Source organism: Desarmillaria tabescens (genome assembly GCF_030435595.1).
Source record: "Desarmillaria tabescens strain CCBAS 213 chromosome Unknown EV420scaffold_53, whole genome shotgun sequence".
NCBI classification, from domain to species: domain Eukaryota; kingdom Fungi; phylum Basidiomycota; class Agaricomycetes; order Agaricales; family Physalacriaceae; genus Desarmillaria; species Desarmillaria tabescens.
This window is the reverse complement of record NW_026848352.1, coordinates 286,513-301,720: the sequence shown is the minus strand read 5'-3', so window position 1 is coordinate 301,720 and position 15,208 is coordinate 286,513. Positions and strand designations below refer to the sequence as shown.

Genomic DNA, 15,208 nt, shown 5'->3' with positions numbered 1-15,208 from the left:
TGGGGGATGTGGCTGAACTTCACGGATTTATGTATCCATTTGGTTGCCGAGTCGGATGCTTCAGACAAATGCTAACCGTCGGCAAGGAAGAGAACAGGCAACATCCTCCGAGTCGGACATGCATTACTGTTTTCGCTATGTGACCATCAGATTGTCAGGGACGGTTCGGGCAAATGACTCATACCTTTCGACATGTATTCTAGCCGACCAACAGGAGGATGTTCTTCTATGATCAGTTCAGACGACACCAACAGTCGATGGTCGTCGGTCGACACTAACAGTCAAACCATTGCCGATTCGGGAAACCGTTGGAAATTTGATGTAGCACTCGGGTCCGGGATATTATTTGCCCATAGCCAATAGAACTCGGTGTACTGCATGGCTGAAATTAACTACTCCGACACTGGAGCAATAGTTGAGCAACGCCTTGTCGGAACGGATTCATTTAGAAGACGGAACATACCACTAAAAGTTTACATTTGCACCAGTAAATCAGCCACTATAGGGCCGGGCCACCCAACCGAGAAAGAAGCTCAAGATATCAAGCCATAACCCCGAATGTCGAGTTGCGCCGTTTTGCCAGACAGTGAAATGTCAAGTTGTCTCGCCGCAATGGATTAGTTCAAACGTCCATTCCTCCCCTGCCTTGGAGAGGCTGAGAGCACTTGGCGTTGACTCGACGCATCCAATTCTATGCATAATCAATGCATGACGGGGGCTCCAATGACTAAAACCAGCGGAATTTTTTCACACGCGGAATCCGTGACGCACCCCGAGTAAAAATTCTCGCCGTAGTCGATTAGGCAGAAATGTAGTATTCAAGACAAAAACACCGAAATCGAATTATGTGTATTCGCCAAGACAAGCGATCCTCGTGTGAGTGACCCTAGGAAGTAAATGCTGCCATTCAAGAAACGCACTCATCGCGTATGGCGAACCCATTCCATTCAGTAGGCAAGGCTGAAAGGATCAAGGTTCATCCGCTTATTTCAGAAGCCAAGATTACTCTGGTCCAATAGAAGAGCCTTGGCTGCTGCAGCCCAACGTTCGAAAGTTGCATGCACATGCACAAATGGCTAGTGCATGTTGGGCGCATGCGCCGATCATAACGAGAACGCAGACGATTCAGTCCCAATGATGGCCGAAAGTGACGGGCTGAAGGATCGCCGTGATTTTCGACATGATGGTCCTCGCCCGTTGGTATATATAGCCAGATTATTATTAGTACTGTCGACGTCGAACTGGAGGCAAATTTTGTACTAGATAGAGCAGACCAAACGTTCGTCGTTGTGTCAGGTCACTTGCCAATGCATAAGCAGCAATAAGGAGCCTTGGAAGATGCACCAAAGATTCAGCCTCGCCGACTCGGGGTAGGGTGCAAATATAACATAACGTTATTACACAGGTGCTCGCCCGCACGCCAAGGTCCTGCCATCATCGGGATATAAGGAAAATTGGCGACGAAGCAAATGGTCTACCACCGGACACTGGAGCAAGTGACCGTAAGTCTATGATGTTGTAGCGCAAGCATATCTGAGTAAAATGTCTCTGAGGTTAGCTTGTTCAGGTACAACTTACATACTGGACGATAATCACCTGGCTTGCTTCCTCCGATAAACATTGATGATGCTATCATCGGAGATGCGCAGAAAAGGGATATCTGCGCGCGCCTCGGCATGAGAAAGACGTGTGTGCATCACAGGATTGAGGCACGGTCGTACGCAAGGACGGTGACCATAGCTATGTAAGCAGGAGATATTTCTCCCCGAGGCCGTGGGCAGGGACGCTGGCTTAGATCTTACTCGCGGCAACCATATTATTGAGCGCCAAGACCGTAATAAAGCAGGCGCCCCTGACCTAGAAGTGTCTGCCGTAGTGAAAGAAGAGGCCATTTAGGCGAAGGGACACTAGACGCTGCTCCAGAAGTACGACAGCTAAATTCGATAAATTCGAGATTTCTTGAAATCTTGTACAAGGAATTCAGCCATGCTGATCGAAAGGAAAAGCATGACTCACTAGGAATACACCAATACCAGAATGTAGTCTTTTTGCTTTCGGCAAAGAGAGACCAAATCTTTCACTGCGAATAGTATCATTAGCATCGCAAACTGGTATGATATAATAATAAAGAAAGAAAATCTCCAATACCGCCAAGACACACAGCTTGCGACTCGGAGAACAGTAAATGTGACGCCAAGCTCGAAGGTTCGCCATTCACATGCACGAGAAAAGAATTGTTCTCGGAGTCAGGTGCATCGGAAGGAGCAGGAGTATGCACGTATCACCTCGCTCCCGTGACCTTATCACTGTCTATTCTGAGACATTAATACAATCAGCTGCGCTGAGATGGGAAAACCAAGAACCTTGGTGGCGAAACATATCAATGGTAAAGATGCGGCCAGGCAGAAGTTAGACTAATCCTCGAAAAGATTGAGAATATCCTGTAAAGGCTTTCCACCTAGGGTCTTGTCATGAAGAGAACACGCAAATAAATCAGCAAGAAAAGCAGACCTGATACGCAGATCTTTAGCACCGAGCGGTCACGTAATCTAACAAACATTTGTCGCAATGCCGTGTACGCGAAGTTAGGTCCTGAGAACATGGCGGAGTTTTTATGCGAAGATGATGTCAATTCCACAAGCCAAGAAATTTGATTTGAGTCTCGTTCATAGCAAACGGGAGGCGTTCAGGATCTATGCATAGAAAAGTTTCGGTTTGATGCAAACGGGTGGCGATATAAAAGCACGTACATGGTTTTGAGAAGCCTTTGATCAAGCCATCCCCTTAGTACATCACCGACCCTTACCAATATCTGTTCATAACCCCTGGAAGTAATCGAAACTTCCAAGACGACGACCGACTCGTCAGGGGAGGACTATTCTAAACATCACAGCGGGGCACTGTTCAATGCAGCCGTTTTCGTGATACGATGGTCTCCTGAAGGTAGCATGACAAACGGCCTTCCGACACGGACGCCACTCGGAGATGCTGCGACTAATACTGTGGTCGTAACAGTTTTGCCAAACATGGTGTGCCTGGTAGGGTTGGTGGAGATACCAGAATACAAGCTAATCAAGGATTCTACACCATTAGCCAACTATTATCTGAGAGGAAGGGCGATTATACCTAGCGCAATGTCACATTAATCTTCCACAATTCATCCGGGCTGAGAACATCTGGCCGAATGACTCTTGAGCGTAACGCCCAGCGCAAATAAATGTGTATACCACCCTGGGTAGCATGGAAGCTTAAGCATGGGTCTGATAACCGGTCGCTGCGCTGTCGTATGGAGGATGCCAAAACCGATATGTGGCTCGGCCGGAAAGATTGACTATGCCACTGGCAGTTTCCAGCCAAAACATCTGGGGAGAAGTAACACGCGGGCGCACGAGACTAGAACACCCAAAATTCGTGCAACTCTTTGAAGAACCGCTGAATGGGCGTAGTGACGAAAGACACTCCATTGAAGTGTGGTCGCCACATCCCCAAGTCGCTCACAGCATCGATCCCCTTCAAAGGCACAGTCGAAAACCTGATGATATCAACACACGAAACAAACGTAGTCGGGTCGAATTTTCTCGGAGCGGCGAGAAACGATATGAACAAGCGACAGGGAGAAGTGACGACTGGATACGTCCTGTACTGCTGCACACAATGCACGGTGAGGGGTAGAGAGCATAAGTATGGACGATTAGCTCGGTACCAGCAGTCAATAGCACTTTGGTAGCCCTTCACAGCGTGATTCGATACATAAGAATATGCCGTGCGTTGGAGACATGCACGCATATCGACGAACATAGTTCGAGATAGTTGCCGTAGATCGGGAATACTATATGAAAAATCGCCCATAAGGGCGGCAGCCGGCGCTATGACCAACATGATTCCTCCCCATACATCCTGCTGGGAGTCTCCTCGGCCCGGGCGACGGCACTACTAGCCGACACGTTGAATGACTACCAAACCCGGGTTAGTTACTTAAACACCAAGGAGAAATGTGATTATACCTCACAGCGACGCCACGCTGATCTTCGACGATTCAAACGTTAACAATCATCTGGCCTAGGAACGCACGGCGCTGGCGTCATCGTGGAAGTCTTGCCGAATCCTGTCGTTACGCTGGCTAGCCTGTATTACGGTATTCAAACAATACGAGCCACACGAAACTCTGGTTGTTCCTCGGGCAGATGTTGGAGGAACGGCGCGTGAAAGACCATAAGGAAGTGAAACTTCGTTAGTCGAGGATGCGACTTCAAGCTTCATCATCCAGACAACGAATAAATGTAAGGTTCGACATTCGGTGAGGGTTTGAACGTCAGCGCCTGGCACCGGTCGTTGCGCGTGGGACTAGGATCCTTGAGGTAATCGGAAGACAGCACGGAGAAGAGAAACAGGAAGCCCGTCATGGTTTTGATAGCCATCGTCAGCACCATACAAGACCTGCTAAAAGGTCAGTAAACGCCGACAAGGGAAACAACATCAAGAGACACTTACATCCACGCTCCCTCATCCATCTCGCTCAAATCGAAAGCTCTGTGCTTCGCTAAGCGACTGGAGGAGCCGATTGGTTTACGCTGCAGCGTTCCTTGTAATCCATGAGAGCGAGCGGCACATATATGATTCCGGGGACCGTGTCTCTTCAGTGTAACACCCAGCCCAGCCCGGTACGCCGTGGAAGAACCTGATCCCCGGTGTTGCTTGTATGGAGAATGTCAATCGGGGCATCGAAGCAAAGGGATGTGGCTCGTAATAGTGGACGCGAGAAGCTCGCCATGACGGGGAGCAACGATTCCAGATGTGATACCTGCCATGGCTTCGAACAAAGGATAGTGACTAACGCACTACCTTCTTGCAGTCCGCATTTGCGAGCAACTCGGGACGGGCCATACCACCAATTGCATCGGAATGAGTGCATGCCAGAAATCAAGGCTCGGGCAAGACTTTCGCATACCGAAATGAGAAGACAACAGGGAGGGGAGACGTCTTGTCTCGTATTGAGTTGAACGACAACGGCCAAACGCCCAGTGTGGCGAGAGAAAGATGGGAATATGAATTATAGGCGACGGCTTCACCATTGTCAACCAACAAGCGACGTCGCAATAAAGCTGCAGCTGTGGCAATTCAGATTCCGCCTTTTAATCCCGCTGGAAACCTCCAAGTCGACATTGGTGCTGCTGGTGCCGCCATGTTGAAAAGAGAATAATGGCTAGCACACTACCTTGTTGCAGTTCGCATTGAATCAACGACTGAGACTCGGGACGGACTATACCACCAATTGCAACGGAATGAGTGGGTGCCAGAAATGATTAATGAATGCTCGCGCAGCCGCTGGATCCAAATGGACATAACACTCCACTGAGATATAGTCGTCGATCCCTTCCCAGCCTCCAATGACAGGGTAAACACACAAAATAAAGGTGTCGCACTGGTCGCTGAACGGAAGGCCCCATCCAAACGAGACGAGAAAGCGACAGGGAGGAGAGACGAGCTGAACGACAATTGAGGATGTCGTTCAACAGGAAAGGGGGATACAGCAAGAGCGAATCATGAGTGATTCGTTCACCACCAGTGCCTCGGAAACCTCGACGTCGGTATTGCCGGCCGGAATGCCTTCGCTTGAGTTTGAAAGACCGGGCCAAACGGCTTATTGGCTGTAAGTATCGAGAAGAAGAGCGAGACATCAGCATGACGTTCTGGCCGAATCGACCTGGTCACGTAATGAGTTGCGCTTTGGAAGGACGGTCCGGGGATCGTTACGGGGAAAAGAGGTTTGATCACGACTCCACCTACATTCCCAGCGACATCTGCGCCCAGAGGAACGACGACTTTGTTCAGTACCACAGACGAGAATCCTGTTAAAATGTCAGTAAACGCCGAAAATAAGGATACCGACGAGAAACGCACCAGAACCTATCACATGCTTATTTTCGCCAGAAAAGACGGTGCACCCGATTTCCCGACTCCGAACCTCTTAAGCATCGACAACACCTTCGAGACTCGCCTCGTGCAGCCCTTACATCCCATTACACGAGGCAATGAAGCTCGTCGGTTGGGAGTAGCACGTCCGTCCGAGGTGCTTCAAGACTCGTACTATCCGTGCGGGACATGGAGGTGACGGAACTGCGCGAGGACAGAACACGTGTGAGGATTTGAGCGTCGGGAAGTGGTGGTCGCTGACGAGAGTATTGAGGACATCCAGCCGGTGTTATGGATGTGATGAAACATTAGTTGCGTGCGAGGATGGTGACGGGACCATGGAGCGAGTGGAGGCAAAGGAAGGTGGAGAACACAGTTCTATCCCAAGAACGGATGCAACACTCGACGTTCCCAATGACGGGCGACTGCCACCTGGCACCGGCGAGGACTTTTACAAAAAAGGGAAGCGTGATATTCATACTCAGGAAGGCTTTCTGTGATGCCGAATCGAGAGGTAAAGGGCCTGCTAATATGTTAGTAAACGCCGAAAAGATGAATACCAACGAGAAACGCACCACGTGTCCTGCATCCATCGAACTCCGTGCTTATGCTTAACTCGAATAGACAGTGCGCCCGATTCGCCTACTAACACCCTGGTAAGGCGCCTGACCCTGAGAACCCGTCCCACCCGTCCCGTGCAAGGGTTTGAGACCGTGGAAGCGAAGGACAGACATTCAGGAGTAGGTGTTGAACCCGGTTATGATGAAGACACCGGGCCCGTGCTATGGAATGCGAATGATACGAGCTTTTTGGGACGGCATATGGAGAAACGCAACCGTAGAATGTCTGACGTTCACGTATCCGGGACGCTTGTTGCGGTTATGAGCACGTCGTCAGCACCAATGAAGACCTGCTAAAGACTCATTGAACGCTAACGAAGGATACAATATCGAGAGACGCACGTGTATTCGCCTGCAAATGTTCATCCCTATACGCTCTACATCCAGTTTGCTCGAATCGAAAGCTTGTCCGTCTCTCTGTCCTTGGCCGGTGGTTCATGGGGGCAAGCCCCGGTGACGAATGTAGAAAAGCCTTGTTGTCGCTATCATTTTTCCAGCAGCACATCCCAGGATCCATCCGCGGAGATGCCGTTCGTGACACTAGAGACTACGAGCAATGCCATCTACTAGATCCCTGCATATTGGGTATGACCTGGAAACAAAAGATAGAATCAGCACCACTATGATGTCACCCGCACGTATAGTTACCCTACTGCGCAGATAGAGACTCGCGAATAACCAGCCAGAAAAAGACTGGTGGTGGACGAAGAGAACGAGGCGTTGATGATGTTTGTTTGCCATTACGCCCTCTAGATTTCGGATCATCCTTTTTCCGTTTGTTCCACTACTTATTCTTGCATTCATTGTTCCTTCTCAATAACCGAGTTTGATTACCAGAAAGGTCACCAATAGCTCAGCAGCGGTGGATGGTATCAGAAGTATTGGAGTAGAGCATCAAATTCCCTATCTGTACTCCCAGAGCCTTTAGCCCAATTTTGTGTACAGTTCGACATCCTTCCGTGCATGCTCACTTCTTCCGTCCGTTCTTTGGATAACTACTGCGTCTACGTCTTCGTCTGCGCAGGTACTCATCCTATTAGATAGGGCCTACATCTAGTTGGAATTGCACGGCCCTATCTTGCTTGTCTCAGATCATTCCAGTGAACCAGCAGGAAATCAAAACTCTGAACATTGGGACGCCCACTTTTAACAATACACAGAGGAACGGAAAATTCCACGAATAATCCCATAATTGCCGGGCAATGCAGCGTTCGATCCGGTTCCTGTCTCTGTAAGGACTTCGGTAGAGGCGTTCTCGACAGCAGCATTGGCTGAGGTACTAAAACACAAACTGGGAAAAGATACTATATTAGCTGAGTATTAGCTGAGAGGAAAAGCAACCATACCTAACGCAACGTCACACGTTCATCCAGGCGAATGGTTCTTGAACGGTAACACCCAGCCAGAATAAACACGTATAACATCCCGGTAAGGCTTGAGTCTGAAGGCCGATCACCGCGCTACGGTGTCAAGACCGATATGCGGCTCAGCAAGCGTTTCAAACGTATCAGAGCAGTCGAAAGATGACGCATTTGCCTGCGAAGGGCTACCCCGCGGCAGTCCGCAATCACCAGCATCTTCCAAGGCGCCCTACTCCTCAGGGCAGACCGACTATCTCCCATCGAGCCGGCTGGTAAGATACCACAGAATACGAGTGCCCAAACACCAAATCCTTGATATAACCGCTGTGGCAAATCACTCTCCGTCGAAGTATGGACATCGCATCCTCAAGCACAGCATCAGACTTCTCCATCTCCAAGGGTACCGACGATATCAACACGCGAAACAAGTCGAACTCGGAGCTGAGGAGAAGATGGCAGGGAGGAGTGAGTTCGAGTGACGACTGGATACGTCTTCACACAATGCATGGCGAGGGGTAGAGAGCAATGGATCCGAGGGGTACGCCACCAGCAACCGACTGTGGACGATTGGTTTGGTGTCAGCAGTCGATAGAACTTTGGTAGCCCTTCACAGCATGGTTCGATGCATAAAAACGTCCCGTGTGTTGAAGAGATGCACGCATCTCGACGCGAAGCACTTCCCGAACTTGGCTCCCGTGGATTGAGAAAGGTTGACCATGAGGGATGTAGCCGACGCTATGACCGCCACGACTCCTCCCTCTCCATCCTGCTGGGAGCCTCGATGATCCGGGCGACGACATAGCTGGCCGACCTACATGCCAACGTTGAATGACTACAAGCCCAATCGTTAGTTGTTTAAACATTGAGAACAGATGGGACCTTAACCTGATCCGACGCGACGCCACACTGAACTTCGACAGTTCAAACGTTAACGATAGGAATGCACGGCGATGACGTCATCATGAAAATCTTGTCAAATCCTGTCGTTCCAAAGTTAGACATTGGCGAGCCCGTACTATGGGATGCAAACTATGCGTGCTAGATGACGCCTGCCGCTACTTGAGAGGGTGTTGGTGGGACGGTGGACGAGGGGACCAAAGAGAAGTGAGGCTTCGTTGGTCGAGGATGTGACTTCATCCATAGAACAAATTGAGAACAAATGAAAGGTTCGACATTCCGTGAGAAGCGCCTGGTACCAGTACCGCCCGCTGATCACGACCTTGAAGACGACGCAGAAAAGGGAAGCAGGAAGTCCATTGCAACTAGGAGCGACGAAGTTATGGTCGTCAGGTACCATACAAGACCTGTTAAAAAAAGTCAGCAAACACTGACAAGGGAAACAACACCAGCACTGCTCACATACACGTTTCCCCTCATCCATTTCACACAATTCGAAAGCCCTGTCGTTCCTAAGCCACTGGAAGAGCCGATTGGTTCCTTCTGCAGCGCCGTCCTTTGTCCTTGTAAGCCATGAGAGCGGCGTATACGTGATCCTGGAGACTTTTGACACCGTGTCTCTCGAACGTAGCACCCAGTCCGGCACGTCCAGTCCATCCCGGTAGCATGGAAGCTTGCTGCGCTGCTGTGTGGAGGATGTCAAGGCCGATATGTACTCATCGAGTCTGTCGTAAGGACAAGGATGCGATCCATAACGGTGGAATAGCTTTGCTGATTTTGAGAGACTAGTCAAGTATCAGTGCCTGTAAACATTGAGAATAAAAGCGGCTCTACCTCGAGGGCATCATCGTGACAGTCTGGCCGAATCATTATTGGGCTGCCCACCTAGCCCACTGATAGTTTGTGCTCTGAACCTCAGATCGTCACGGGGAAAGGAAGCTCGGCTGCGACTCCACACCCGATATTCCCAGTGTCGGCTCATGATATTCCAGCCTTAGCTTCAGTACCCCCCGACAACAATCCTGTTAAAACATCAGTGAACGCCCAAGAAAAGATGCCGACGAAACCAGAACCTGGCATGTGCTCCGCATCGGTGCGCCCGATCGCCTGCATCCACCTCACGCCTCAACACCCTCGACATTCGTCTCGTGAGTCGTGCGCAGATTTCCAGAGGCGGTGAAACTCGTCAATTCCGCGTAGCATGACCCTCCGGGATATACTCCAGGACTCGTATCACCCGTGCAGAGGATCGAGGCGGTAGAGTAGAACTTCGGGAAGTGCACGCAGGAGTAAGTATTGAGCCTGGTCATGAGGAGGACGCCTAGCGCGGGGTACGGAATGCAGATGATACGAGATCTTGGTGGGACGGCGTGCGCATGGCGTTGGAGGAAATGGGCGACGACGCGACTGTAGCTTCATCGAATCTCTAGGATGCTCGAACGTCGGCACTGTATCCAGAACGCTTGTTGCAGTCTGAGTTAGGAGTGTCGTTCTCAGCACCAGGGAGGACCTGTTACATAAAAAGTCAGCGAACACGGATTAAGGGTCCATCATCGAGAGACGCACGTGTATTCTCCTCATGCTTATCGATTATCGCGCTCTCCTCCACTCCATTCTGTCCAAATCGAAAGCTTGTCCGTTTCTCTGTCCTTGGTCCGAGAAATCGTAACAGCGTAAGAGAAAGAGACGTCGGCGTTTGCCGAGATCATAACCCATCAATGCATCGCCATCGAAGTTCAATTTCAGTGCCGATGCCGTACCCAGCACCCGCGCACCCATTAAGGTTTCCCCATTGACCCCAGCTACGAGGAAGACCAAAGGCAAGATGGCTCTAATATTATGTCGCAATTGAGGTGCAAGAACACACCGACTCACAACTACCGTATCGTCGTACACATTTCTTATAGATCTATATTCTAGACAAGTAAGCACAAAACAATCACCCAATTTCTTGTTCAAAGTGTGGATCTCGTTACCCCGAGGGATACAACACGGTACGCAGCCTTGAGAATCCTCACCCATTACTACAGCTGGGAGAGGACAGGACATAATGCATAGGGGCCGACCGGTACATGACTTGATCAGGTTCACTCCGGGCCGAAATAGTGCAGCTCACCTCCTACCACCATATCTCTGTCTCAATCGCTCAGCCTTCGCGTGGGCTTAAAGGCCCTGCCGATGCCGTTGCAGACGGTGCTCTGTTGTTACGTCCGCAGATGGAGTCCTTTGCGAAGGATTTCATCTGTGCAGTGGATACGTCCACAGGTGGTGTCCTTTGCGAAGGATATCGCCTGTGTAGTGGTTACGTCCACAGATGGGATCCTTTCCGAAAGATCTCACCTGTGCAGTGGTACTCGGTGGTTACGTCCGCTGGTGGTGTCCTTCGCGAAGGATGTCACCAGTCTGGTGGTACTCGGTGTTTCGTTCGCAGGCAGTCTCTTTCTCGAAGGAGCTTGCCTGTTTCGCTGTTCTTGGTTTCCGTTTCATCATTTTCATGGGCTAAGGCTTGAGCGAAACAACGGGCCTCGTTTGTTGTGCGCACATGATGCTTGTGTTTCGTTCCTGCAGTCTGTGGTTCTTTGTTTCTTGGTGGATGATTCGTATGCTCCCATTGTCCTTGATATCTTCTCATTGCTGCTGACCTTCCATACACCTCATGGCCCGTGCACCATGTCTCACTCTCCCGTTACGCGTTTCACATTTGTTCACATGTTCTTTCACTGTCATTGTTGACGCACATGTCTCATGAGCCATTTCATAACGCTCCTCCTTTTGGACGGCACTGATTCTTATTAAGGAGTCATACACTGCACCGGATTTTCGAGGTATACACCAATGCTAACTGGTTCTCCGTGTTCGATTATGCTCATCCCCATCACTTTTCATTCAATTGTGTACCCTGCGAAGAGTCTCTACTCCGCGAGACGCACTCAACAGTGTGATTACAACGGTATGAGCCTTTGCAGCCACAGCGCATGGTTCGCCATGTCAGGGCTGTGGACCCGGCCGTTCCTTATTGGGACCTGGCGCCGGTAACACCACCACCACCACCAAGGTCACTGCGCCACCCACGCACCACTAGGATACGTGACCAATTCCAGGTAACGCAGTCCACAAGGATTACTGGTATGCTTACGACCTGATATCCATAGTTTTGATTTTGGCATGGGCGACTGGGATAACCTCAGACAATTTCAAAATAGGACGGCGAGATTACAGGCTAAACTAGAGTACTTGGTACTACTAGTACACGTGCTTCGCCGACCTTAGAGACAAGGCTGCGTGGAATAGTACGCCCGTGATACCCTAGTTTGAGGACAGCCATCGTAGTTCCATTATGTGGAATACCATGGACGAGATGAATAATAGATATCCCAGTTCGTTCGGCTACCAGAAATAATGCGCTTTTTCATCGTGATTAGAGAATTTTTGGACCTCGAGCTTCCGCTTATCTGGGTTGTATGGTAAAAAATGAAATCGTATCTCGTTTCGATGAGCCCAAAGACTTTCCTTGTTTGAGACCCGATACCAAAATAATGGACGCGTGCTATGGACCATGGTTTGCGTACGAAGTTAGGTACTTACTCCATCTAGGAAAATCAGGGAAGTCAATATCATTTTCATTTGCATATTTTCAGCAAGAAGAACTGTCGTATATAAGAGCCTTGAGGATCCATACGTCCCACAAGACGACGAGATTGATAGAGCTACGAATCCATATCTTTCAGGACGTTGTGTAAGTAATGAGGATGAACTTCGTTGACCTTCAAAGGAATACCGAAGCTTTGCTTGCTATATTTTTTCGCAAGCAACACGATTTTTAAGCGCTGCCTTTAAAACCGACTTAATATGTGACCCGATCCTTCGGAGTCCTCATGGTTGCATACTGCATGCTACTATATGGTTTCCTCGATACCGTTTCCTGAAACAACACGTTATACACATTTCAACGAGACGGGAAATCCATGATTCATAGCATTATTTAATTAAGAGCAATACATACAGGATAGCTACGTTAGTATCCACTTACTTTCTACCAATGCCCTACTGTAAGCAATCTACCTTACGGAGGGTCTCCGACCAGAGAACGGAGTACGATCGGCGTAGGTATATTATCCATAGTACGATGGAGTCAAAGACAGGAGATAAGGTGAAAATCAAAGGTTAAGAAGCGAAAAGGCCGAAGATGGTGCATATGTAGCAGTCCAAAGCTGTAGGGAGATAGAAAGCAAGAAGTGACATAGCTAACCGTTCCGAAGGAAATCCATATCCCTTACATCTACATTATAAAGTTGTGATAAAAAATCACCAGCTGTACCATTTCAAACGTCCGTCAACGGAATTTGAAGCATGTCATGGGAGTCTGATAGCTGTTTATACTTGCTCCCCTTCTTTCTGAATACTCTATTTCTAAGGCGAGTGAGGGTTTGTACTTCGGAAGGACTTGTTCATACAATGACACCACGGATTGTGAAGGCCCAGCTCACCTAAGGCAGACCAAGTGAGATCTGGACGAGAATCCTTTGCGGGATCAGTGAAAACATAGATTCCGACCATGGTTACGGCCTAGGGAGTTGTATGTTATTAGCACGAGTAGTTTAGAATAACATTGACTTACGCAAATGGATAGAAGAACCAGGCATGGCAGTACACCGACAAAATCTAACATTCATTGAGTCATTTCGCAATGAGGAGTCACACTTGACACACCTAAAATGTCACCTGGATCATTTGTATCAGTGTCGAGAATCGGATTAACTTGAAGTAACATACCAAATCCATCTGGGGCTCCAGGCATCGTTGAACGCAACTGAATAAATGCAAACAGGATCCCAACAGGAACGACGACAATCTCATTTCTCTGTCGGAAGCCGAACCCTACAGTCATAATCATAACAAAACATATTGCGAGGGTGATAAGCCCTAGTTAAGTGGGAAAATGATGAGTCCTATTTCATTTGCACAAGGAAATCGCACCAACAGAATATGATTGTGATCACAAGACTATAAAATATCACCAAAGTCCCTCTTTTTATATGAACTAAAACACCGATAACTTCTGGAATACCGTCATTGGCTAAACCAGAGGTATTAGCAACGTCACCCATGACTTTGAGTCCTCTTGAATTTGTTTTATTATCAGACCATGCAGCAGCTAAAGGGTACTTACGCAGCAAGTCCAGAGGTTGAGTCGAGAAATAATCTCACAGGTTCCTGGGTGCTTGCATCTCGGGCGAAGGCAAATACTTCAGCAATGTACCTGTTAAGAGGAATGAGTGATAATTCTATTGTAGAGATGGGAATGCAATTACTTATCAAAGGGATAATACACGTCGCTCGAACGTGTATGTTTTCCTGAATGCTTGGAATGTGGAAATATGGAAAGCTCTGTCTGGAACCTCGGGAAATTGGAAAGTATATTGTAAGATGCAGTGACATTCCAGACAAATGTAGGATCCGTGGGCACATTGTTGTCAGATGGATCGCTGCTGTTCGTATCAGAGTGTTGAAGAAGATTTCTGCAAAAAATTGATCTGTATGACAGAAGATTTACAAAATACAGCACTCACTCATCAAAATAAATATTGACGATTGCACACTCGGAATTTGCATCATAAGGATCACAGGTATCACGGGTAATGCCCCAATCAAGGACTATCGTTGCCTGCTTCAAATCCGCAGATAGCAAATCCGCGTCCAGGGAAACCTTTTGCTGTGAGCCCAACAGTGAGCCATGACGACAGGGAAGCTCACCATTCGAATTTTGTCGTCCGAGGAAGGCATTGCATCGTATGAAAACTCATCAGGATGCAGAGTCTTTCCTAAGACGACGCAGAGGATAGGAATAACAATTACAAAAGCAAGAGAAACGAAGAAACAGCGCTGAATCTTCTTCTCGATGCGAGGGGAGATAGTAGTCATGTTGGAGTCGGATAGACTGTTCATGGAATGGAAATGAGGTAAAAATGATCTTTGCAGGCGAAAAGAGGTTTCCAAGGACCAATGCGCATATATGGTCTTGAAAAACAACAGATATCACCAATTCGAGTTCATGAAACGTGGATCACGAGGCGGTACTCACGAGGATGCTATCTAAGCGCCGGAATGAATTGAAGAATCATGCGATGTGTGTAGTCCGCGCTTAACATACTTAACATCGATATAAATCAGCCTGATCTATGATGTTATTTACCGTAGAGGGTATGCTTCGCTAAAGGTGGAGCGCTCGTCGTGATGTCAGCATCCCCAATCACTCCAAAGCTGTGTGGGCTACAGCTGCAAAAGTAGCCCATGAAGTAAACAGGACCCTGGCTTCATCTTTTTGATGGTCCTGGCGCCTCTTCCTAACCACCGATTCAAGGTTGTCATGCTATGTACGGAATTCCGGTCGGACACCGACGTAGATGTTCCTCGATG

The 15,208-nt window shown here is 48.7% G+C and overlaps 3 protein-coding genes across 3 annotated transcripts; 1 reads left to right on the top strand and 2 right to left on the bottom strand.

The window, feature by feature from the left end:
* Positions 1-4,259: 4,259 nt before the first annotated feature.
* Positions 4,260-4,511, bottom strand: EV420DRAFT_1648757 (uncharacterized protein; the record flags this gene model as incomplete). Its single annotated transcript, XM_060478214.1, has 2 exons — positions 4,260-4,437; positions 4,492-4,511. 2 exons carry the CDS (start codon positions 4,509-4,511, stop codon positions 4,260-4,262), a joined length of 198 nt encoding a protein of 65 aa, XP_060325220.1.
* A 6,650-nt stretch (positions 4,512-11,161) lies between these two features.
* EV420DRAFT_1574193 (uncharacterized protein) lies at positions 11,162-11,595 on the top strand (the record flags this gene model as incomplete). The annotated part of the gene is made up of 1 exon (XM_060474409.1): positions 11,162-11,595. A coding segment is annotated over one exon (357 nt), but the record flags the coding sequence as incomplete, so codon positions are not given.
* Positions 11,596-12,633: 1,038 nt separating this feature from the next.
* Positions 12,634-14,867, bottom strand: EV420DRAFT_1574188 (uncharacterized protein). Its single transcript, XM_060474408.1, has 10 exons — positions 14,546-14,867; positions 14,362-14,498; positions 14,104-14,310; positions 13,962-14,051; positions 13,773-13,912; positions 13,565-13,714; positions 13,502-13,513; positions 13,410-13,453; positions 13,279-13,357; positions 12,634-13,223 (listed from the first exon to the last, which is right to left on the bottom strand). Exons 1-10 carry the CDS (start codon positions 14,735-14,737, stop codon positions 13,114-13,116), a joined length of 1,161 nt encoding a protein of 386 aa, XP_060325218.1. The 5' UTR covers positions 14,738-14,867; the 3' UTR covers positions 12,634-13,113.
* Between the last annotated feature and the right edge of the window lie 341 nt (positions 14,868-15,208).

Excerpts from the sequence above, each read along its gene's own strand:
- EV420DRAFT_1574188 (XM_060474408.1), bottom strand. The coding sequence starts at position 14,737 with ATGAACAGTCTATCCGACTCCAACATGACTACTATCTCCCCTCGCATC. Across the intron at positions 14,499-14,545 it reads CGGACGACAAAATTCGAATG|GTTTCCCTGGACGCGGATTT; the intron begins GTGAGCTTCCCT and ends TCACAGCAAAAG. Across the intron at positions 13,715-13,772 it reads TGTGATCACAATCATATTCT|GGCTTATCACCCTCGCAATA; the intron begins GTTGGTGCGATT and ends CCACTTAACTAG.